General features: G+C 43.6%; 1 protein-coding gene across 7 annotated transcripts in view; it reads right to left on the reverse strand.

The window, feature by feature from the left end:
• map4k4 (mitogen-activated protein kinase kinase kinase kinase 4) overlaps positions 1-24633 on the reverse strand; it is an 89044-nt gene that overhangs the window by 11210 nt on the left and 53201 nt on the right. The window contains exons 4-23 of one of the 7 annotated variants that reach the window (XM_070976403.1): positions 24383-24508; positions 22806-22916; positions 22553-22643; positions 20393-20523; positions 19963-20017; positions 19653-19731; positions 19357-19532; positions 19164-19236; positions 18436-18646; positions 15585-15746; positions 14904-14990; positions 12944-13282; positions 11188-11343; positions 6634-6924; positions 4902-5011; positions 3481-3641; positions 3178-3275; positions 2222-2400; positions 1990-2107; positions 1071-1418 (exon numbers count right to left, since the gene is read on the reverse strand). In XM_070976403.1, coding sequence (XP_070832504.1) covers positions 1071-1418; positions 1990-2107; positions 2222-2400; positions 3178-3275; positions 3481-3641; positions 4902-5011; positions 6634-6924; positions 11188-11343; positions 12944-13282; positions 14904-14990; positions 15585-15746; positions 18436-18646; positions 19164-19236; positions 19357-19532; positions 19653-19731; positions 19963-20017; positions 20393-20523; positions 22553-22643; positions 22806-22916; positions 24383-24508 — 3102 coding nt within the window. Of the gene's footprint in view, positions 1-1070; positions 1527-1989; positions 2108-2221; positions 2401-3177; positions 3276-3480; positions 3642-4901; positions 5012-6633; positions 6925-11187; positions 11344-12943; positions 13283-14903; positions 14991-15584; positions 15747-18435; positions 18647-19163; positions 19237-19356; positions 19533-19652; positions 19732-19962; positions 20018-20392; positions 20524-22552; positions 22644-22805; positions 22917-24382; positions 24509-24633 lie in introns of all 7 variants that reach the window. The other 6 variants (XM_070976402.1, XM_070976404.1, XM_070976406.1 and 3 more) reach the window with 6 other exon arrangements.

Here is a 24633-nt window from a genome sequence, read left to right on the forward strand (position 1 = left end):
CATGAGATGCCCACAGATAACATTTAATGTAAACAATTAACAATGCAGTCAAACAAGCAGGCAAACTGAGGTATTTCTGTATGTTGCATGCAAACACAATGGGCATTCAACTGGAGGGTAAAATTATAAATACTGAAGTAAAGGGCAAAAACAATGGTGGAAGGTAAAACATGGAGTGCTGTTGACAAAAAGAACAAAAGGAAAAACAAAAGAGCACTTTGAAAAAAAGTATTTTCATGGGATACTTGCCATAGCGCTCCTAACTGCCCTGTTTGCTATGATCTACTGTCTGGGGAATGTGAGAATATGAGTCGTTGAAAATAGGCAACTTCAAGGAATAAAATGAGATTTAGATGTTTGGGGGGAAATGCTCGTAAAACCACAACTAGCCTCTGAGGACACTGACTCTGAACAGGTCTGTGATCATAAATACAAACTTGGTGAGGAGTGATGGGATTACAGCTGTAAATCCTTCCCCTAAAGTAAACTTTATGTCTGTTTTTTTTGTATTTTAAGTACTAAAAAATGTAGAAAAAAGGAGGCTTTTCACAGGGTAAAACAAATTAAGAGTAAAAATCTGTTTTATATTCCAGATTTACTTCCAAATGATCCTTAAAATACAGCCTTCCTCCAGCACCACCTTCCCTCTGCGGGAAGCTTGTGTCAGTGGAGGAAAAAACAAGAAATGGCGAGGAGGCCATGAAGAGATTAGGATCACCAGAGCCAATATTGACCAGCAGAGGGCGTCCTACCAAATCCAGGACATCGTTTTCATGGCCGACCAGAAGTTGGAAACAACAGCAGGAGCGCAATTTAAGTTATTTTTGAAATAATAATATTAGTTTACTGTTTCTTTGAGTATTTTGGCTGTTCTGGTTTGGGAAGCTGTGAACTCACAAATTTGTTATGCAGCTGACTTCAAAAACACATCCCCTTTGGGTACTGAGCTGAACTCTGCTGTGTTTCCAGTTATGGCAGGCGATGATGAGTCTGATCTGTCATTGCTTCCTCCTGTTTGAGACAACTTGAGAAACGGCACCCCTTAGCAAGTGTTTGGCTGGGGGACATACCTCTGTGAGGATGCCGAGCTTGTCCAGGGGACTCTGAGGGGACATGGAAGAGGGGCTGGCAAGGCTGGAGGAGGAAGGGGAGTTGGATGCAGTGGAAGAGGGGGAGGAATGGTGGCTCTGCTGGATCAGGTCTGGGAGGTGGTGGATGCGGCCAGCAAAGCCGTTCCTGTCCGAGTGCTGTGAGGGGTGATGGTGGTGGTGGTGGTGATGATGATGGTGGTGGGGGCTGGGGGTGAGGTGGCCGAGGCCCGGGCCTGAGCCAGGACTTGGGGCAAAGCCTGCAAGTAGGCCGGGGGTAGGGGCTTGGCCCGGGCCGGGACTCGGACGCTTTCTGTTGTCACCTGCACTCTGGAAGTAGAAAGAGGGGTAGACGACTGTGGGTCTACACGTGTTCCTGATAACTTCAGGGGACGGGAAGGTGTTTGCAAGAGCAAAGGGCAAACTACAGTGGCTACTCTACAGGCGGGAGGAAAACTCTTGTTAGCAGTCAATGATATGCTCAAATCTTATGGTAAGTCATTTTGTGGCACTACATGCATGTGATAAGAGCTAATGTATCAACTCGTGAAATAACCTTTCAAAATCTAAAAGAAATGCAGTGAAACTGTCACAAAACCTGATTAAATGTTTGATAATGTAATTCCCATTACTGAATTAGTCAGTGGTCTTTATGTATGCATGATTAAAATCTATGTGGGTTCATACCCAACCTTCACTAAGTCTCTACACTCTGAAACACTGAGCTGCTCTCCACCGGCCACAAAGTATACAAGAACGGAACATGAGCAACACAGCATACAAACAAAATGGAAAAACACTTAGGGTATGAATGCACAAAAATGAAAACACAAAACAGACACTGAAATCATGTGGTAAATGACTGGTTGGCGTTGTTTTTTCTTGTCTTTTCAGCCAGTACCTGTCTGACGATCAGCGTGCTGTCTTTGCAGGGCGTTGAGCCTGCATCACTCTCGCCTTCATCGTGAACGATCATGGTCTTCACCGACTCCGTCTCTCCATTACTCAGCCTTGAGGAACTGCATGAGAGAAGAAGAGCTGTTTAAGATTAATCAACTGATGCGCTGTCTCGTTGATAACTGGTCCATGTTACAGTGTCAACACGAGATCAGAGTTTAGGGTTGTGTACATACACAGCTCTGGAGTCCTCCGGGCCAGAGGTTGACTCTTCGCCTGCTTCCTGGTCGACCTCCTCATCATCATCTTCATCAGTGGTGTCTGATTCTTCACTGGAGGATGAATAATCTGTCACCTTATTCGGCGGGCGAACGTCATCCACTGCACGCAGCTCCTTGGCAAGAGCTGTCAGGTCCTAAAGGGCAGGAGGTCAAAGGCAAAACCAGAGTCAAAGGTCATTTTATCTCATTGTTATTTTTCTCCCCGAGTTGGAATTTTGTCCATTCTTCATCTGAGTCATTAGCTAAGATGTCATGAAAGATTTGCAGTTGATCTTCCTTTGAAAAAAGTAAAGCAGGAAACAGAAAGCTGCTGGAGAGGAACAGAGGTTATAGCCAATGAGAAGCCAACCTGAGAGCCACAAAGCCAGAAGATGAAGCAAGGCAAGAGATGACTGTCGGAGAACGCAGAGCTGATGCTCTTCAAGCTACTGTAGGCAAGGTTAGTGGATTAATTCTAATAATGAGAGAAGTTTTACAGCTGCAAAGATGAAAAATCATAGTTCTATTATGTCAATTCTTTATTGAGGTTAGAGAAGGAGCAGGAGTTAAGATGGCCACCACCCAGGCAGAAAGACCAGTGGAGAGAAAGCAAGCGCGAAGTGCAGAAAACCCTTCAGCCAGTGAGCTCAATCCAAAGAGAAAACAAGCCCTTCAAAGAGTCTCATCGCGCCGTTATTGGATGGTGCGCAGATCACATGTCCCAAGGCCAGTTTATTATCATTCACAGACACGCAGACAAAAACCCAACAAAATCATCACCCATAGTCCAGCTCTCAGACAAACCCATCATGTCATTATGACTACATACATACATACACACACACGCACACGCACACGCACTGGTCTAGATCTAAATCCATCCCAGCTAGAGAGCTACACTACTGGCTAGTCAGCTTTGAGTCAACTCTCACCGCTGGTCTGCTCGGCCTGACCAAGTCCCTCCTCTCCTCTGGTTTTTTCCCAGCATTCTCTGGCCGTTGGAGGGGCGAACCCTCTGATTTGGAAGAGGCTGAAGGAGGTGGAGGTGAAAAGGTCAGTTTGTTCTAAAGAGTGATGTTGTGAAATCCAAACGTGAACATGTGTTTGAATGTTTGTGCAGCTCCTTTACTAAAATGGTATTTACTTCAGCACAAGTATTTCAAGGTGGTGGTCACCTCTATTGTCCATCTCCTGCGTGTTTGTAAGTGCTGCTTTGCTAACGTGTGTGAACTCACAGCGGGCCCTGAACCTCTCTCCAGAGCCGCAGTGAGAACCGGGCTGAGAGCTGGAGTTACTGGAGCTGCTGGAGGAGCTGGAGCCTCCGCTGCCACTGTTACTGGTTGGTCTGGGAACCAGTTTCTCCACTCGCTCCCACAGCAGCCGAGGCTCCGCTGCACTGTAGAGCCAACAGACACCAGAGTCAAGAAAGTCAGAGATGGTAGGGCTGCAGAAGTGCTGTTACACCACCAGTGACTGCACTTTGTGCTTTGATGTGTTTTTTTTATTCTGACAAGATGCTAATATTATCTAATATTAAAATATCTAATGAGTAACAGTACAGTAAGAACAGCGTGTATGTTGTTCTGCAGATAAAAAATAAAATACAACACTGCAGGGTTAGAGGAAGGCAAACAGACACAGAACCCCATGAGAGCGCCTGTGGCTTAGAAATAGAAAAATGTGCATATGTGTGAGAATAGACACACACTCACACACAAGAAGTATCACAAGGTTAGACAGCTAGCACTATTACATAAACCCTCCCACACAACACCACAGACAATAACTACAGCCGTACAGACACTGAGTGCACTGGATGTACAGAGACAATAATCTGTGTGTGTGTGTGCGTGTGCCTGTGTGTGTGTGTGCGTGTGTGTGTGTGCATGTGTGTGTGTGTGTGTGCGTGTGTGCGTGTGTGCGTGCGTGCGTGTGTGTGTGTGTGTTTGATCCATCTTGAAACAAGTGTGTTTTTGCTAGTGTGGTTGAGAAAGTCACTGTTTTTCATGTCTTTTTAATGACAGTTGAAAACAGCAGCCTGGTTTCATACAGCTTCACAGCACTGAGACTTCTCTCCTGAAGGCTGCGAATGACTTTCTTTTACAAATTGACATTGTGAAGTTTTAGTTCCTTAAGATGCTGTTTGTGTCACAGTGCCAGACTGAATCAGCTCCCATCAAACATTCTCTGCAGACACACAGTAGCTGCACTAACATATTCTCCTCTAAAGGTACGACCAGTGGAGTGCCACAGGGCACTATTCTTGGCCCATTTCTACTCCACTGTTTTTTTTTGTTTTTTTTCTCATCTGAAATTTGATGCTTATTTCATTTTATTCTTAATGCTGATATATGTTTATTTATTAATTACAACTCTTAATAAATCTACACATTTAATGAGCTATTCCAAGAATACAGATTTTCAGATCCCTTTGTTTTGTATCTCAAACAGGTTTTATGTTATCAAGATGAACGCAGATTTAGTTGGCATGACTTTTCTTATTTATACATTTTAGACTGAGAGCCATGCAGTCTCTGAATGATCCCACAGATATCCTTTATGTGTAAATAAACATCAGGCATGTTACAACATAAAAACTCCATTCGAATCTCCAGAAGACAGAATCATACAAATCAGAGGATTTATGTCAGTTTACCTGGCAGTGTTGCGTTGCACAGCATGGCTGCTGTGTGAGGTATTGCCATGGTGATGAGGCGAGTCTCGCCTTGACAACACCGGGGACCTTGATGTAGTCCTGACGGGAACCTTTTGTGATAAAGACAGTGACCAGCTCACACATACACACTCGGTGTGCATGAAAGCACTTGTCAGTGCAGGGAATGCATAAAATACACAAAACATACTGCAGCCCATCACACAACCGTCCGTACAGCCACTGCTGCTTATGAGCTGTGGACATCTAACATGGCTTTCACCTGAGAGGACACGGTCTTATCAAACTAGATCACCTGCTGCAGACCAAGGGAATGCAGTACTTCTCTAAAGCACACACCTTTTGGAAATTCCACTCATGAAGCACAAAACACATGTTCTGAACACGTTCTCCTCCACCCACTAAACTCATCTCCCCCCACCAATCCCAAGAGCAACAGTGTAAAACAGATCCAGTAGTCATGGGTCACACACGATTAAAACCTTTGCCCTTTCACATGTAAATCCATAAAGCCAAAGTAGAATATTTGGTAGCATCCAAAGCTGAAGAAAATACAACGCAGCAGTGCAGAACAGAACTCCCAGTCAGAGCAGCCAATATAATTTAGCAGGACTTAAACAACCAGTGTTTAGCTTTGTTTAGACGTGGAAGTTAGGGGCAAAATGGAAAAAATATGAGCTGATGTTAATGAAAGGTCAATCTTTCCTGAGTAACATGCTTCTCCTGTATTTCAAGACTCTTGTGATGTTTGCCACTGTTTACCTGATGCTTTGATGAGTTGTATTGAAACACTATGTACTATACAGTTAAGTCCTGACAGGGTTGTGGTTTAGCTTGCCAGCAGTTCTGTTTATACCAGAGGGTTTCTTTTTCTGGTGGGCAACAGTCTGTGGACTGAATTTAGATCTTTTTTACTTATTTAGATTCTGACTACCCACAATTGTGGGCAGCAGCACATAGCTTTCCTGCCTGTCCTATACTTAGCCATCGTGTCCAACACGCTATACATTCAGGTGGGAAAACAGTTCTGTAAATGCAGAACTTCATCCTCTTTTGCTTATTTTTCTCTCTTCTGCAGTTATTTTTACAGTCTTCTGTGGTTGTACAGTAAAAGGCTAAATTAGTTTGGCGAGAGAAGAAAAAGTGAAACAGACTGTTTCAACTTGTCCTAGTGCTCAATATTATCACAGTATTCATGGCTGGGTTATAAAGAGGTCACAGACTTATTTAGCAGATATTAACAGCATGCTACTTTTCTTTATGTCAACACTGCTTCGTATCACACAGAGTGACTTTAGCTTCCTCTTTCTCATGATATTTTGTGTAGCTGAGGAATATATGATTTCCTTAGGAAACCTTAGGTAGACGTTAACCCGTTTTAGTGGAGAGGGTTAGGGTCATTTAAGGCTGCCAACCTACCCATTTATTTAAAAACCTTTATGTTAATTCAATGTGGATTTCATTAAATAATCTACAATTCCCCTACAAGTTTTTTTCTGCACCACAAGGAAAGCAAATCCAATACAGAATGAATTATTGATTGCATAAAGAATCAGGCAGAGGATGGGAAACTGTTAAAGCAATGAACTAAACAGTTCAGGGTAGTGACACTCTGATCTCTTGGGAATCAGGACAATCATCCTGTTTTGTCAGTTAACAGAAAATTGACCTATTGCTGCCTGACTACACCGTGGGTCTTTGGTCCTATCCTTACCCTGGGTGGGACCTCCTCTGAAGGGGCCAGTTCATTAGGTGAGGGCCTAAACTGGGGGTGGGGTTGTGGGTCAGTGCGTGCAGGCGCTGATGATAAGGAGGATGGTGATGAAGATGGAGGGTGATGGTGTTGGTGGGGTTCCTGGCTGTTGCGAAGGTGGAGATTTTCAAAGCTAGATGCAAGCGGCTCGCTGAAGGAGTGCGACCGCGACACTACAGACGGCGTGGTAGCGGTGGAGTTTGACGAGGCCACGCTGCCACTGCTCTTTAAAGCAGCCAGATGGGAACGGACCTTTCAAACAACAAAAACAGAACACATGGCAGGAGGACGGGTCAGTCTGCATGCAGTGCACTCTAGGACAGGGACGTCAGGGTATCTTTAGGGGTTTGTCAGACTGGAGCCATACGGGAGCCTAAAACAGTTCCTTGAGCAACACCTCTGACATACATCTTTATGATATCTGCCAACCAGTGCACAAAAAGGAGCAGCTCCAGCAGCGACTTGGAAAGTAATGAATCAATGAAGACGAGTTTCCTGTCTTTTCACAGGCTGCATCAGTGATGGACTTTAAAACTTATTTTGATACTGATGCCTTGAGGACCACAGCTTGGCCCCGCTCTCCCTCGTGAGCCCACAAATGAATGTTCTTCTTCATTAGAGAGTGAATCATGCTGTCTTTTTAAAGTCATCTAATTGTGCACTAACATTACGTTGGGCCTCTCATTTAAATTCCTGTTTGCTGACATGCTGTATGTAAACTGTTTTGCTGGATATTCATAAATATCAGCGCTGCATTTGACGTGGATGAAAATGTGGAGATTATAATTAAGAGGTAGATTTCCTCCAGAGCTCTGGAGACGGAATATGACGTGCATTTAATCTCTTTCAGTGTATTTAACCCTGTGCTGCTGCAGCCTTTATGTTAATCTGACAGCGCTCCTTTCTGACTTGTTCCATGTTGAAACTGATGGAGGGTGGAAATGTTACACGTCCGACAGAGTAAGGTTGCTGTTGTGATTTTTAAGTAAAAGTGAGAGGGCACTTCTTCAGACATAGACCATCCCAGTTAACTTGACATGGTGCATGTCTGTTGCTGGAAGGCTTCTACGTAGAAACTTCAAGAAACTGTAATGCAGTGATTTTCATTCTTGGTGCTCTGTGCACAGAGCTTTTCTGATTAATGTTCTCTGTCAGATACCATTTAACCACCTGGTGGAATATAAATCCATCAGTGCTGAACACAAGAACCAAGAGTAAGAACCACTGGCTGTAGATACATGATGGATCAGCTCCATACCGCGGCAGCTTTAACTTATTAGTTTGACTCAAACCACAGAGCAAAGACTCATTGGTGAAATCAGCTGCTGTTGTGTTTGCTCGGAGGGAAAACTTAAAGACCGTTTGGACTCAGTGGCACGTAGCTGAAAAGTATGGCTCCAAATCACAGCAGAGCCCCTAAAGAACCCAAGTTTTTAGAGTGCAACAGGAGGAGAGAAGGAACAGGAAAATAAAAGTACATACATGTTGTGCTTGTTGTCACTGTGGCTGCACCCTTTTAGTGAGAAGAAAGGAGGTCAGGAGGGACTATTAGTCCCATATTTTAGACTTATTTGGTGGGAAAAGGTGCAGCCTGTGTAACAACTGGTATCATGTCATAGAGCAACACAAGGAGAAAAATAAATGCATGAAAAAAAGAGAGTAACAACACCAAAACGCACAGGCAATGAATGGAGGTGAGGCCGAGAGCGTCCTGAGACAAATATGGGTCAGACTCTTATTGTTGACTCAGTCATTCTAATCTAAATCTCCCATTTATGATCATCTTTACTTCAACTTGTTGGATGTTCACAATAATCAATTGCAATATGGCAGCAATAAGAATGTAGTCTCCATTAAAAACTAGTAGCATGGTAAATCATTATTGACAAGTGTCATCTTACATTTAAGATTTTAAGATCTTTTCACGGTCAATCAGAAAGGAGACGTCTTTTAATCTGATCGAAAACATTACAGGAAACACCAAATGTAAGGCCCTGAATTCAACGAATTAAGACATTTACTAGAAAATCTGTATGTTATTCAGGCAGGTAAAATTTTGAATTAAAACTTTAAACAGATTATTTTCTGCTTTAAATTTACTCTCACGTCCAGTTTCATAAACGTCAACATTAAGTGAGAGTGGACATTACCCTGCCATGAATGTTGAACATGAGACAACCTGAATCTCCCTAAATTTAGGTCTGAGGAGGATTCAGCCTCACTAGCAGTACCAAGCACGAAGATGAACTGTATTAACAGTTTGCCATGCAAGCATACATGTAGGCAGAAGGTCAGACAGGATGCACATATTCATGATTGGGGCAAGACAGCTTGTGACTCTGACACAGGGCACTGTGGTCCACATCCTGTCCCGGTTGAAAACTTGTTGGAAATAAAATCCTTTTGCTGCTTTTCCATGCCAGTCAAGTGTCCTGCACAGCTTCAATGTGGACTTCAAAACAGGGTCCAGCACCACGAGATCAGGTTTCACATCCGGTTCTAATAATAAATATGACTGCAGCTTCTCGCACTTTGGAAATTAAAGTAGTCCAGACTGCAGTTTGCATTTTTAATTTCATTAGCTTGAATCAGAAGAGCTCCAAATGAGCCTATCCATGTCTGATTTAGCACACAGAGAAGTATGTGCATGTGCTAAAACATGACGCCACAACTGATCCTTGAAGCTAATGAGACGAAACTGATTAATCCACTTTTAACATTATGGCAAATGATTAATAATGGACCAGTGAATTACATCATCACCCCCATTCCCGTTTTGCCAAGTTACAGCATCGTTTTTGTATAATCTAATCTGTGTGACACACTCAAAACAGATTGACTTCAATGAACTGTGATTATTCATGCTTAGTGGGTTGAATCCTTCGCGGGGAAGATGACTAATACTGTCTGAGTCACCCTCCTGCAAATCTGGGTGCCCATGAATTATGGATGTTTTTAATCACCAGCACACAATGAGGAGGTACAGTATGAGGAAAAGAGACACATCCCCAACATACCACTAAACAGTCACTCTCATGTTCACGCTAACACACGCAGACGCACACTTGGGGGGAAAGAAGTGACTCTGAAGTAATTACACATTTGGAAAAAATACTTTTGTTTGCTGCAACGAGTGGGAGGACAACCTGTCAATCAAAGAGTTAATCATGGGAGAGGAGCATATAATCAGGGTTGTGATCGTTTCATTTTCATTGCCACAAAAAGTTTACAAAAAAGGAGACTTCTTTTAGATGAAATAAAAAACTCTGACAAACAACCACTGGCTTTGAGTTGTCACAAACAGCTCTTCTGTCTGAAAATGAGCATTCTGTCATTAGCTTGGAGATTTAATGCCCTTTCACAATTTGCACATTAGAATGAGTGAACTGATGACAACCCTGAACCTGAAAAGAGTCTAGAGAAGTTCAACAACAGCAGAGCTGGATCCACGATTCAGAAGAAACAACCTGAAAGAGCTAAAAACAGACTGAAGGAGGGGGAAATCACAGAAAAGCAGTACAGCTAGTGAAGAAATCTCACATATATACATACAGAAACACCAATAGCCTCACACCAAAGAGCAAAGACTCAAGTATTGTGAATCAGCTGAAAAAAAGAGCCTTAATAAGAGATTATGAGAAGAAAATGGTGGAAAACACAGGCAACATCTGGAGAGTGGAGGTGAAGCTACAAACAAGGCCTATTCTCTGGTTTCCCAAAAACTTTTTGGAGATACACAGTTTTCAATACACCTGACAGCAGTAAATGCTGCAAAGTGGACGACAGCACCATGAATCCAGTCACTGTTAGTAAGGTCAGTCCAGGCTGGCCGTGAGCCTCCGCACTGTAGCAGAGTGAAGCTGCCAGCATCCTCCGAACAAAATCTCATTTGGCCCTTTCACACTGGAAAAATGGCAGGTTTACAAGCAAAAGGAAAATATTTGTGGGTTGATTAAGTTGATTGCCACAGCGTGTGCAGCCTGGCCAGCTCAACTAGAGTTTCAACAGAGCTTTACTGTCACTGTCTCCAATCAGGTGCCAAGAGAGAAAAATAGCAATATTTAAGCAAAAAATAAACCAAACATACTGATTTTTGTCCTCATACTGTGCAACACTATGAACTGGTCCCCTAACTAAAACACAAATCACAGATATAAGACCTGCTCTGATCGAGAAGTCATCAGTCGGTTTTTAATCTCATTACGTCAGCATTTCCTGTAGCTGCTTCACAATACAAGCTGCCAGCCGATATTACATTTTAACTTAAAGCTAAAACAGGAAGTCTAAAGTTTGCATGCTAGTATCTAAGCTGAGAATGTGCTGCATCAGATTTCTTCTGCTGCCAGCCTTAGAGCCTCCATCTGCCCAGTAAGCTACAGCAAAACTAAACCCTGCAAGAAAAAGAGCACCAGTAGACTGTAGCTCATGACAAACCAGCCACTTCACACCACTCAAAATGCTGCCTGTGTGCAACAGCTGTGAAACGAGAGGCGGGATTGAAGACATCATGATTACCTGTGGTTCCACAGGCCGGTGCATGGCGGGCGCCTCAGACGCAGAGTTCCCATTGGGGTAGGAAGACTCAGAGCGTGGCGGCACCGGAGGCTGCTGTGATTTGGTCTGAGCTGACTGAGGAGAACCCTGGATGTTCTTCCGGTATCGCTCATCAGCCTGAGGAGGACACACGGACACACACACACAGCAGCATTAGCGGTGGTTTGAGAGTACAGATCAATGTGTGCGAGAACATAAAGAGGAGAGTAAGTGGACAGAAGCCATTACTGTAGGTGCTACGGTTTGTTAGTTTCCCCCTGCAGAGCAGAGGCATTTTGTACTAGCGGCGGTACAAGCATATCAGAAAGTCATCCGCTGATACAGGCACACCAGCAGGAACAACAAAGCACTTCCTCAAGGGCAGCAGTGTTATTGTTGCCACAATATTCCCACATCCCTGCTAGTAGCACAGCGACCACGACCAGCAAAGAGTGTCATGCATTTTTCATGTGGAGTGAAAAAAACAGAAAGGTTAGGACACACACTGAGGTCCAGGACACAGTCCAAACAGGGCTAGTTTGTGTGTAAAAGAAAGCTTTTTACTCTGAAATGTCAAAGTTAATTGTAGACGAGACAGAATTTGTTCTGCAAAACAAGATAATCTCTATTTGAAAATGACCAAACAGAACTTTCATTGAGCTACAACAAGAAATATCTCAGCATCTAGTTTGATTTAATTAAAAAAAAAAAAAAAAAAAGCATTGTTAAATGTCATCTGAGAATAATTCATTCTTATTGGCCAGTGGGTGTGGATCAATTTCAGAGCCCTGACGCCTTTATATGCAAAGCTCCAGAATCTGACTGACAGGTGGTGAATGTGATGTAGGTCATAAGAACACTGTAACCACCAAGCTCATCATTGAGATCTGGAAACGCAGCAACACTGCTACAACAAATTCAGGTGGAATGCTGGACTAATGGTCAAACTATGAAAATACAAACCACTGACTTCTGCTGTTCACAGTCACTGTTTATCCTCCAACACGGCTGCCAGAGTGTGTTTGAAATTACCTGAAAGAGCCCAACTTTTGCAAAAATTCTGCAAACATTTGAATTTTCAGGCAGTTCTCAGATTGCCCTGCTGCAGGGGGACCCCACCCAGTCCTGCAGCCAAACCAGCAAAAGCTACAAGCAGACAGCATTTGGTCAATCGGGTGCTTTTGGATCTGGTTTGTGTCTCTCTGCTTTTCCTCCCCCACCAGGTGCTAAATGGCAACAGCAGGACACCAAAAAGAGAGAGACAGGGAGTCACACTGAGGACTAACCAGGTGGCTCATTATTACAGTAACTTCATTAATATAGGGGTTAAGACAGCAGTGAGGTCAATTAGAGGAGCGGTGGTGCCCTCAGTGAGGAGGAGGAGGAGGAGCTGTTCAGGCGACCATTCAGGAGGAAAAAATGTCAGCTGGAGTTTTCTAACAGACATCAATACTCTCTGTATAAGAAAATGTCCACAATCTGTTCTGTGGGATCTGTGGGGTTGTCTGCTGTTGGTCCAGTATCACTGAAGTATATTTGCATCATGGACCGGTTGAATTATTAGACTCACGAGTTTAGAAAGAGACACGAAGACATTCTAGTCATCTACAAAGCGTCCACACATCCCACACCAGCAGCTAGCCATCACCATGGACACACTGCACACCCAAAGCAGCGGGAGTGAGTACACACAAGCAAAGGAAGCATTCTACAGTCAGTGCGACGGGGGAGGGGTCACCTCTCTGATTGGCTCAGAGTTAGGGGCAGGGCCTTGGAGGTCAGCGACAGGTAGCTTGGGCTCTGTGGGTTTCTCCAGGCTGTGATTTTGACTGGACCTTGTCTTTTCAAAGTCAGCGCTCTGTGGTTGTTTTATTGGATCCGGTTCAGGGCTCAGCGGGGGCTTTATCCTGTCCTGTTCAAGGGTCTGTGGGGGTTTGGTGCTCTGTTGCTGGGCTGTTTTGCTACTATCCAGGTTCTGGTTTTGCTGGAGGGACAGCAGGTAGGCCTGCTCCTGCTGCAGCTGTCTCTGGAGCTTCTGGGCTTGGCGCTGCTCCTCAAGCTCCCGCCATTTATACTCCTGAGTGCAGGAAGGGTCAAGTTGAACCAAAACCTGACAGAAAGACGCTGGGCAAGTTGTACCATACCCACAACACTGTTTCTTTTAACACTTTGTTCTTTAGATAACACCTCAAGCCCCAAACACTCCTACCTTCAAGCAGTTTAGAGTCCGAAGCCCACCTGATTTTCATGAGAGAAATGCATTAGGACAGCTTCATCGAAACATGATCCTCTTGCTGTAAAGTATCAGGAGTAACACTGTTCTACATTACAGCTCATTTTCCAAAGCTCTGATGTGGTAAGCACACAACTGTAAGCCTCATCATGACATTTCACTGGTGAGGTGCTGCAGCTCAGGGACTGTATGAAAATTATCAGGGGCCTCAGAGAAGGGGAGGACTGAAAAGTTACACCTGAACTGTCCAATAGCTATAGCTAGAAATGCTATAGATCATAAAGATGCATGCTGTTATATGCAGAGGATAACATGTCGACATATCAGAGTTTTATTTGCTAGTAGGATCAATACTTATTTATAATTTTAGCAACTGCTAATTCCACTCACAATGTGTGATTCTGTAAAAATCCCAACATGCACAGTAAAAATGATTGTTTCATTAACACATCACGCTTAAGATCAGGGTTGGGTTGAAAAATTGGAAGGTCAAACATTGGTCATTAGTAATTAAACCAGTGAACTATTAAAACAGGAATGATTCTTATGAGTTTCAATACTTGTTCCCTTTGCCAGAAGCTGAATCTAAAATAGCAAGAGGTTGTTAAACGAGATGTAAACGATTCCTTCTCAGAAATCTGGCCAAAGCAACTGTTCGAGTGCTTTAAATCCGCTCTAACTGCATCCAAGTGTGAAAGCCAATCACGAAGTAAAGCCGACTTGATTTTTCTTACTAGAACATAGACATGGTGACTGTGTAGGAACCGTACAGTGATGATGGAGTGATGATGTGAAGACTGGAAGCGGGGATATGAGTGGTCATATCCCTTCATTATGTGAGTATCCTCTGTAACCCCCTGAGAACTTTAAGACTTTAAAATGAAAAACATCCAGTCATACAGACCCCTCCAAACAACCTAGCTCTTCTCCTGCATAACATCTGGAATAAAAACGGGAAATGTCTCTTCCTGGTGGATGACTAGTATCCTGGTGACATGATGACATCACCATCACTAAGGGCCCCGTAAACATCCCACTTCCCCAGCAAAAACCTGAGAATACTTATTACGTTTGGACCTCAACTGCTAACGGCTCCCCTCGGATCCACAAAAGTCACAAGTTAGTCCCAAAAACTTAATTCAGTTTAGATCGGAAGGAAAACTGAATCAGGAAAAGTTTGTGTAACAGATGAATAATAAGTACCTACATTATGAAGTTTAATAACCTGGGAATTGTGGGAACATTAAAAAATAACCACTTAGGACACAGGAACTGATGTCGGAACATTTAGGAAATATTGTAGCTTTAAAGAGGCAATGGGGAAAGACAGAGAAGAAAATATTTCAAGAAAAACACAGAGGAACAAGGGCAGGAGGGAGAACAGGGGCCAAGACTCTGAGAGAATAAAACACTTCTATATTGCTGTAAGGAAAAAATGGTTCAGACGGGGCAGCCAAGCACTCACCAGCAGCATGGCCTGTTCATGGAGCAGCTGCTGCTGCAGGATCTCCAGGTGCCTCTGCTCCTCCTCCAACTGACGACGGATGTACTCCTGTCAATCAAACCCAGCCCGCCCCGCCTGCATTAGTTCAGCGTCAGGAAACAACATTTATAGAAAACATGTCATTTGCACACACAGCATCCATCAGGAAGGTCTGGAAAGTGTGCAGGATTTCTTGTTCTTGTGATAATAAGAAATAAATGTAACCGTTTGTCATTATATATATATTTTTATTAAAAATGATCAAATGGAAAGAATGCTTGTCCATTTTACCAATCACTCAGAGCCAAATAAAGATCTGGCCTCAATCTCATTCCAGCGTCATTCTTCCACATTCTTTTTAAGCTCAATTTCTAATATTGCCAGTTAATTGCAACGTGACACAAAAATGCTCCCAAATGTTTGCAGTTTTGGGAGAAAAAAGCCACATGAGAGTCATGAAACTAATAATACAAACAATAATAATAACTTTATGACGTCCTGGAGGGACCAAATAAAAATGAGATGCTAAGGTATGCAGTCACAAAAACATCTCAAATCCCACTAAAGACATTACTCACATTCATAAACAAGAGCATAAAGGACACAAACTTTGAATTCAGGCTTCCCCGCCGTGTCCTTTCGCTCCATGATTCTGGCTCGTACCTGTTCTCGGTCGGCCCTCCTCTTCTCCTCCTCGGCCCTCCTGCGCTCTTCCTCCTCTTTGCGGCGTCGCTCCATCTCCTCAATGCGCCTCTTCTCCTCCTGCTCGCGTCGGCGCTGCTCGCGCTCCTGCTGCCTTCTCATCTCGCGCTCGCGCCGTTGTTGCTGCAGGTGGACACGCGGGGCGAGTTAACAGAGAAACCTGTTCATGTCCCAGCTGACGGTGGCCTAGTTCTGACTTTTGTCGAGTCACAGAGCTCCTGTTGTCTCATCAGTGAAACCGAGAGCGCTTTCCAGTCTTATTATCACAGTAAGTGGTTCAGACTCAGGCCCTGAACTGTGTGACTGTGGTACACGCACCTTCTGCTAGAACACGGCTGTGATCTGTTGTTGCTGTAAAGTCAATCTGACATCATTCACCTCTTATCTTTGGTGCCAGCACAGCTCAGCTGAGCAGCATTTAGTGAAAGCAACAAGATGCAGCACTCAAAGAAAGTCACTCTGCGAAGTAGATGACCCATTTGTGTGTGTGTGATGTTGTCTCGGTGGAGGGACCCAGAACATTATCGATTAAAGGTACAGCACACATTGTTATAAAGTGTCAAAAAGAAGTGAACAGACAGATAAAAGCTTCATACAGTAGACGTCACAGACTAAATTACAGCAGTTTCTGGTGAGATGTCACATGGTTCTCAGTAACACATCCGATTGGCTCTATTTCTATGCATTTGATTAAGCATAAATTCAGCTACTATTTTGAAAATTCTGATTGATTTCTCTTGCAAAAATGCCAAATATTTTCTGATTCCAGCTCCTCAAATTCAAATATAATCTGCTTTTCTTTCTTATATACTGGGATACACTGATTTGAAAACTGCTAGGGTCAAAGCAGTGGGGCATACAGATGAGTATTGAGTGCAACAAATGCAGTCCGTTCAAGGCCATCTGGTCAAGGACAGATGCTGTCAGGGGTCTTTAGGTTTTAGTCATGTGGCATAAATAAGAGTTCAAATTTTACCCTTCAAATGCTCACTTTTCAAATTCTGTTTACATGTGATGCTTTTGGATGGCCAAAGGACACAAATGCTGTACTCACCTATGTGAGTGAAGATATAAATAAATACACAGAGAGGATGAGCTGAAGTGACAGGAAGGAGTTGAAATGTCAACATTTCAAGCACTGCATTAGGACTTAATCACTTAATCTGAGGGACATCTTAAGTCTGACCGGCAGTTATCTTATACTTGGCTCTCTAAGCAGACACATGAAGAAATTACTCTGATTCCTGTCTGTCAGTGTGTTATGAAAAGCTGCAGTGAAGGCTGCAGGTCACCAGTTTCAGTTGCAGTATCGTGACTCATCGTGTTTTTACACATCCAGCGCTCAGCGTTCAGGATTCCACTGGAGGTAGTCGATCAGAACAGGAGCGTACATGCACAGCGGTATTTCTGTGACATGGCACGGGTTCAACTGTGGCTTCCACTGCCTGATTCATCTACAAGCAGTGTCATGAATCATAAGCACAGCCTGGAGCTGTGACTACTGTGGGAAAACGAGGACAAGTAAACGTTCTCCCTCTCCGTCCACAGAAGCCTTTCACCTTTGAGGTGTAGTGAAGCTTCTTCTCCTCTTCACTCCCTTGTTTGTCGGTCTCTCCCTCGCTTCCTTTCCTTCCAGAAAATATACTTTACTCCACTTCTGTCCAAATTTATTATCATCTCTCTGCAACTGCCCCCCAACTTCCCGCTCTCCTCTTTCACTCTGTATTTTTCTGTCTCCTTGCGGAGAAGTGAGGAGGAAAGCCGCCGCGCTCACAAAGACACTAATAGAAAAGAACCACGGCTCAAAGAGATAAAGGATAATTACAAAAATGGTTTTCAGATTCCTCCTCTGGGGACACCAATTAATTTTTTTTTCACTGCAGCCTAAATCTGATTTTAGAGTCAGTTATAAAAAATTATCCAGCAAAAATCTAAGCACTAACCTCCAAGTCAAAAGTCTCTAATCGCATTACACAGAGTTGGTGTACTGATAAACTGGTTCATTTCCCCTGGCTGCTCACACTGCCAGCAGCTGCACAAACAGTCTGTCCAAGTTGAACGTGTGTGTGTGTGTGTTTGGGTTAGGGCTGATCCTGGTCCTGGCATCTGATGATTCATTCATCTGTTTTTGTTTTATTGATCGATTAATAATTTGGTCTATAAAATAAATTTTAAAAGTACAATTTTACAATTTGTGTCTGTCCAACAGCACAAAATATGTCAAAAAAATGAATCTACAACTACATTACTGTTTTTAGGCAGTAATGCAGACAGATTTTCTGACAGCATGATGCATATTTTAAAAACACACAAGAGGACGTCCTCCACCAGGATTTATCAGAGCTTCGGCACAGTAACTTGTCATATATCTCAAGCTATCTTCTCTCATTTCTTTCATGTTTCACACATCAAATTACCTATATCCACCTGTCAGTATTCAAAATGTGATAAATACACAAGGCAGCTACTGAGAAAACTACATTTCAAGTTCAAGTCCATTTTAAGCTTCTTGCCGTTGTGAAGCTATGATGTCACTCACACTCAAAGGAGAAGAGGATGCGTGCAGGAAGCTTCATAAATAACACAAGTCCCTCACTGAAACAGGAGTATTTTTAGTCCTGTTCTACTGTCAGCGTAGCTCCTGGGAGGGATCCTGTGATGCTCGATAAATAAGAGATACACTTGAGATATGATTTCAATTAAACAAATGACTGTTCAAACAAAGTTTCAGTATGACTCAACCTATCTTCTCCTTCGTGTTGACATTAACAAACACCTCATGTGGAGACATTGAGGAGGCCTGTGTACTCACCTCCTCCAGCCGTCTCCTTTGCTCCTTCTGCTGCTCAATACGTTTCTGCCTCTCGGCCAGTAGTTGGCGCTTGTACTCCTCCTGCTCACGGAGCTGCTGCTCCTGGAGGAGCTGTTGGCGACGCAGCGCCTCCGAGCGCTCCTTGTTCTCCTGCTGCAGCCGGATGAAGTCGCGGCGCAAAGTCGACTCACCCGGCACGTTGACTATGGAGCTACACAGAGGATGTAAGGAGAGGCTTTAGCTGGCGCGTTAGCTCATAGCAAGCTAATTAAATTGTTAAGAAAGAAGATGCAAATAAATCCAGTGTGACTTCCACATGTTAGGATTTGGTTTTAAAGGTGTGGTGTTAAAACAGAAGTGACAGTCACATATAACTGGAAAGCAGCTGTTGAGCTCCGTCTACCAAAGCCAAAGCCACACATTTATAATCACAGAGAATGACAAAAGAGAAAAGCAATTTGTTGTAATTTTTCATTTGTGTGATTGTCTTGATTACAAACAGATCCCATGTTTTGCTTTTGTTCAGCTCTGGATCCCATCAGAAACTGACTCATGCCCTGTCATGCCCCTGTGGCTTTCAAAAACCTGGTATGTGTGTCACCCACATTGGAACATGGCAGTGGTTAGCTTCTGGGAGAGGTTATCATACTCCGCCTGTGTGGTGCTCACAGCGCAGACTGAAAGCACCACCATGCTGTTCCATATGTGCTGTGATAATATGTTGTTACCTTGGCTCTCCTTCTTGCTCAGACGCCTCTTCCTCCTCTTCTTCACTGCCACTGTATTCATACTCTGTCTCATCTGATGACAGTAAGGAACGATAGTACAGCAGCTCAGTAAAATGAAAATGCAATCAATTTTTGTCTCGTACTGACTAATGTTAAGCAGGACTGTTGTTGTTGTTTACAGGGAGAAACTCACCCTTCTCGCCCCTCTTCTTCTTGGTCCGGTCGATGTGGTCTTTGAGCTGGATGCGGACCTGCCTCTCGTTGGGCTGGTCCCTGATGAAGGGATGTTTCAGCAGCTGCTCCGTGGGAGGACGCTGAGTGTAATTCTTCACCAGGCAGCCCTCGATGAAGCTGAAGAACTTCTTTGACCTATTTGGTTAAAGTCAAACGTGATGTCTGGAGTTGGGATGTGCGCTATATTACACATTCAGCCACAAGTCTATTTGTGAATATGGGAGACGCTTTTGACAAAGCAGAAGTTTTAATCACCATTTTTTGGACTTGAGTCGAGGAGGAGGGTTTCTGGGAATGAGGAAGAGGGCTCTCATTGGATGCATGTCACACAGAGCTGGAGGAAACAAAAAAGGAGAAGAGAGGTGAGAAACGGTGAGAGGCAAAAACACAAGTCACACATTGAGCCGCTGTCTGACACCACTGGTGTACCACTTGCTTCCAGCAGCAAAAAATCTACAATTTTTAGCTTTATTTACAGAAGTCGTAGACAAACTGTTTTGTGGTGTAACGGTTATGATGCAAACTAGTCAGAAACACTGTTTGAATGGATGTGATGTGTACTTACGGGGAGCTCCCTCAGCCATCTCTATGGCTGTGATTCCACAGGACCACAGATCACTCTGAAGGACAGAAGATCAGATCAGTCAGATGAGTCTGTGTGCACGTTTCTCTCATTCATACACGTCCATTCCTACCCACACGTCATATCTACGGCAGCAGGGGTTCTTGTAAGAACAGACTTGAAGAATGATGAACTCTGATAAGAAACTGTCTGATTTCAAAACCAGTGCAACAATGTGAAAAAGGTCCCTGTGAGAAAATGTGTTTTTGTTATTTGGTTATTGCACTGATACCTAAAGTAGATGCAAATATCCCAAAACTGACCAGCTGGTTGAAAAGTGCAGCTTCGATGGGGAGACTGGAGGATTTTATGATATACTGTTAAACAGCAGATCCAGTCTCTGTTCAGTTCAGATGCAGATCCAGTTCCTTACCCTGTAGTCGTAGGTAGCATCAGGGTTTTCATCACAAGCGATGACCTCAGGAGCCATCCAATATGGCGTCCCGATGAAGGTGTTCCTTCGACCTACTGTCCGGTCCAGCTGAGCACTCACACCAAAATCAACTGGGAAACAGGAAGTTAGCGTCAGTTATTACTGGTTCAAACTGTTTTCATTAGCAGCCTCATTTCTGTATCTGAAGACCAAACGAGTGATCTTGAAGGAGAGTCGTGTGCTGACATATTTGGATTGATGTCAGTAAATCAGTGCATTTGGGAACATTCTGACAGTGAGCAACCTGTGGATCAGAAGTTTTGCTCTACGTGGCAGTCCAGTGTGAGAGCAGACTAACATTGTCAGAGAGGCGATTTAAATTTCAGCCCTTAAACCAAATCAAAGATTCAGTCTCCTGCCCTGGGAGCCATGCTAATTAAAATTTTACTCGTTCTCGTCTCAGTGAAACCACCACACTCGAGTCCACAGTCCATGTCGGGGCCTGACCCACAGAGTTAAGCTCACAGAAACAAACGTTTCATTAACAATAAAAAGCCCTGTGAAGAACAGCGACTGCACAGCGGAGCTCCCGGACTGGAAAATCCTGATCTGCCTTGACTGGCACCAAAGTTTTTAGCAATCACAAATGATCAGAGGAGGCCTGGTTTCAGACCTGAATTATTGACTACGATTTTTTCAGGAATTCAAAGAGGTCTGATGTTTTGCTCATTGTCAGCCGAGCCAATAAAAGCTTTGCAGGCAGAATGTTATCTTCCTATAACAGAGCCAGAAAAACTGGAACAGAAAAACAGCAACAAAAATGTGTCAACACAGCGGTACACAGGGTTTCCACAGGGGTCATCAAATTAAATGTAAGACCTTTTTTTGTTTTTACTGGACTAAACTGGCAGAAATGGATAATATTCCAAGATGTGTTTTCATTGGTGTATAATCGGCTAAAAATACGACCACCCAAATACTGATCTACCTTTCATGTTTATCGTGATCATCGTAGTGGAGGGCGAGGTGAGGGGTGTTTGGTTGTTTGCTATCTGCAACCTTGCCGCTACATGCCACTAAATGCTACATACTGGACCTTTAATACCTTTGATAATGTTATTTTAAATACCTTACAGCAATAATCCTACTTTAGTTTGTAGGTGTGTAATGTGTCCCAACAGTGTGCAAACTAAAAAAGTTGCAATTACTGCCTACGACAGGCAGGAGTTATTTTAAGACCTGCAGATATCAGATTTAAAGGTTATTGTCATTTACTTACATTGTTAGTAAGTCATTTACTTGCATTATTATTGTTACCTACAACAACTCTTAAATCCACATTTTCCAGTTACATGCTCCTGCTAAAAGTCACCGCAGCTTCCATGACAAATGAAAGTTTGCAGGATGGAAAAGTCACTCGACTTGGACAGTCGGTGAGAAGTAACAGCTTCTCAAAGGGAAATCTGATCACAGGAACATGGTGTAATTCTGCGTTTTCAAGTGAAAGTGAAATCGCAATGAAGTCATATTGTTACACCAGATTACAGCAGCCAGATTCTGAGAGTGGGAGCAATGGAAGACTGCAGCGAATAAGTCAACCCATACGCCGTTACATCCTTTAGGAAAAAAGAACTGAAGCAAAGCAAAGGCGATCTGTGAAAGGTATTTAGCAGTGAGGTCAAAGGTCAAATCAGGTTAAAGTGTGTCGATTCACTGACAGACACGCAGGAAGAGACACGTGAGAACAGGCAAACTTTCTCCAGCTGTCTAATCAAGGTTGGTTTTTTATTTTATTTGAGTGATGCCACTTAATAGATCATAAAGCATTAATGGGCTCTGTTTTGTGTATCAATCAGTGGATATACTGGGTGGAAAAGTATTTATGTCCTGTGTCCTCTGCCTGAACATAAACATTTTCACAAGGTTTTGCATTACTGCCCAAGACTTTTCCTACACCTACGACTGTGCCATCAAGTGAAACATTACAGAACAACACGGGCAATGACAAAGCTCGAGCTGGCGCTGGCATGGTGCTGACTCAAATCTGGTGCTGCAGTATTTTGTCAGTGCAGTCGTCCAAAAGCCTCAGTGCAGGCTGTGTTCCCAGTCTGCAGGCCCAGTCTGGACCCACAGTTCAACCAAAGTAAAGTCGACACATACCCAGTTTGACTTCAGCATTTTCGGTCAGCAGCACGTTTTGGCCCTTGATGTCACGGTGGATGACGTGATGAGCGTGCAGGTGAGCTAAACCCTGTGCAGAGGAGAGAGAAACAACATGTTAACATGCTCCACAGAGTAAGACACGACACTTTCAGCTTTGACTCAAACAGCGTGTTTTAGTGTCCTGTCGCAGTTTACTGTGTGTGATGGTGAACAGGAAGCAGCCGTGACAGCACTGTGAAAGGGGACTGACCCTGAGGATCTCTCGGGAGATGTAGGCAATCCAGTCCTCCTTCAGTGTGTTGCCTTTGGTGTTCTTCACCAGATCAGTGATGGAACCGGCGCCACAGAACTCCATCACCAGCTGGAGGAGAGAACAGGAGACACTGAGAAGACTGTGGACGCGTGCGCACACACACACACGCACGCACGCACGCACGCACGCACGCACGCACGCACACACACACACACACACACACACACACACACACACACACACACACACTCCACCCTTCTGCCAGTCACAGAGACAATCTGTAAAAGTTTTTTAGTGTGTTTTACCGTCAATAAATCATTAATCACATTAATCGCATGAATTTATAATATAACTACCCCCGGTGAACAAGACAATCCCAGAGAAAACTGTCAGTCAGTTCACTTCCTACATCTTCAGCCTGTGAGGGGACTGGGGTGGGACAGTGGAAGCAATGGGCTGATGGGAGATGTAATCTTGATATGAGGATAAGACTCATATGCAGCACCTTTAACAGCTGGCTTCTATGGACTGTGACGCAGTACGTCTCTTCTGCTGAATGTAACGTCCTCATGGCTGTTTTACATACTCATGTACAATACTGATGACCAAAAGCTCAATCAATATCATGATATTAATAAGAGTATTTTTATGATATCTACATAGTTTATATATGTAAGTTTAACAGTTTAAGCAAAGCAAGTTTTGGACTGGAGTAATACTTTAAATCTAATAAACTGGGTTTCTCTGCTTTGCACAAAACTCTTCAAACGTGAAGCTAAAATATCAAAAGCTACTTTCATAAGCTTTTAACTGCAACTTGGCTTGATTCACTGACTTGAACAACAGCAATTTGTACTGATAACACAATATTATCATATTACCATGACAATCAGCGTAACATCAATTAACAGCAACGCTGCTTTAGGCCTTTCCAGCATAGGACAGTAATGGTTATGGACAAAATAATGGACAACATTGTGTTTCTATTTAAAAATTTACTAACATTTGACTGAATAATATTTCAGATTTAAAGGCTGGTGAGTGGTCTGTATACCATCAACACAACAATCTGCTGTGATTTGCTGAGTAATCACAAAGCTTGTCATGGATTTTCAAACACAATCTGGTCTCCTTCAGTGGACAGTCTTCAGCGATGCTCAGAGAACAAAATGACACATGGAGACTCTCTAACACATCCAAACAGCAGACAGCGTGAAGCCACAGCGGTGGGGGCTGCGAGGGGTCGTGCAGGCAGCTGGAACAACAAATACAGGGCTGTGCTGTGGTGGGGAGAGTGAGGTCTCTCCTCTGTACCAACAGCAGAGCTGCAGGATCATAAAACAAGGTAATCCTGCCTGAGACAAGCCGAGCAGCTTCAAATGGTTTTTCTCTGTTGGTTGCTGCCATTTTTCTGCAAACGCTCTTCTCTGCCTTTTTTCCTGCTGCTTTGTGTTTAGTTTCCTCGAGCTGTGTTAGCAATGCAGAGGTTGTGATTGGCCAGGAACATTTGACTTGAAGCTCTTCGCTGTAAAGCCATTCGGTCATTATAAGGCAGATGGTAGAAAGAAACTCACCCATAGCTGGTCGTCATGGCCTGGTGGGCTCTTCTTGATGAAGGCTCCGTAGTAGGTGGCTATGTTTCTGTGGTGGGAGTACTTCTTCAGCATGTTGATTTCCAGCTTAATTTCCTCCTCTTCATCCTATACAAGACAGAGAGAGAGAGAGAGAGAGAGAGAGAGAGAGAGAGAGAGAGAGAGAGAGCCATTAGTGTGGAGTGAACTCATTCTTCAGGTGTGAGATGGAGAGGAAGCAATTACATGAACTA

Source organism: Chaetodon trifascialis, chromosome 12 (assembly GCF_039877785.1).
Source record: "Chaetodon trifascialis isolate fChaTrf1 chromosome 12, fChaTrf1.hap1, whole genome shotgun sequence".
NCBI lineage: Eukaryota > Metazoa > Chordata > Actinopteri > Chaetodontiformes > Chaetodontidae > Chaetodon > Chaetodon trifascialis.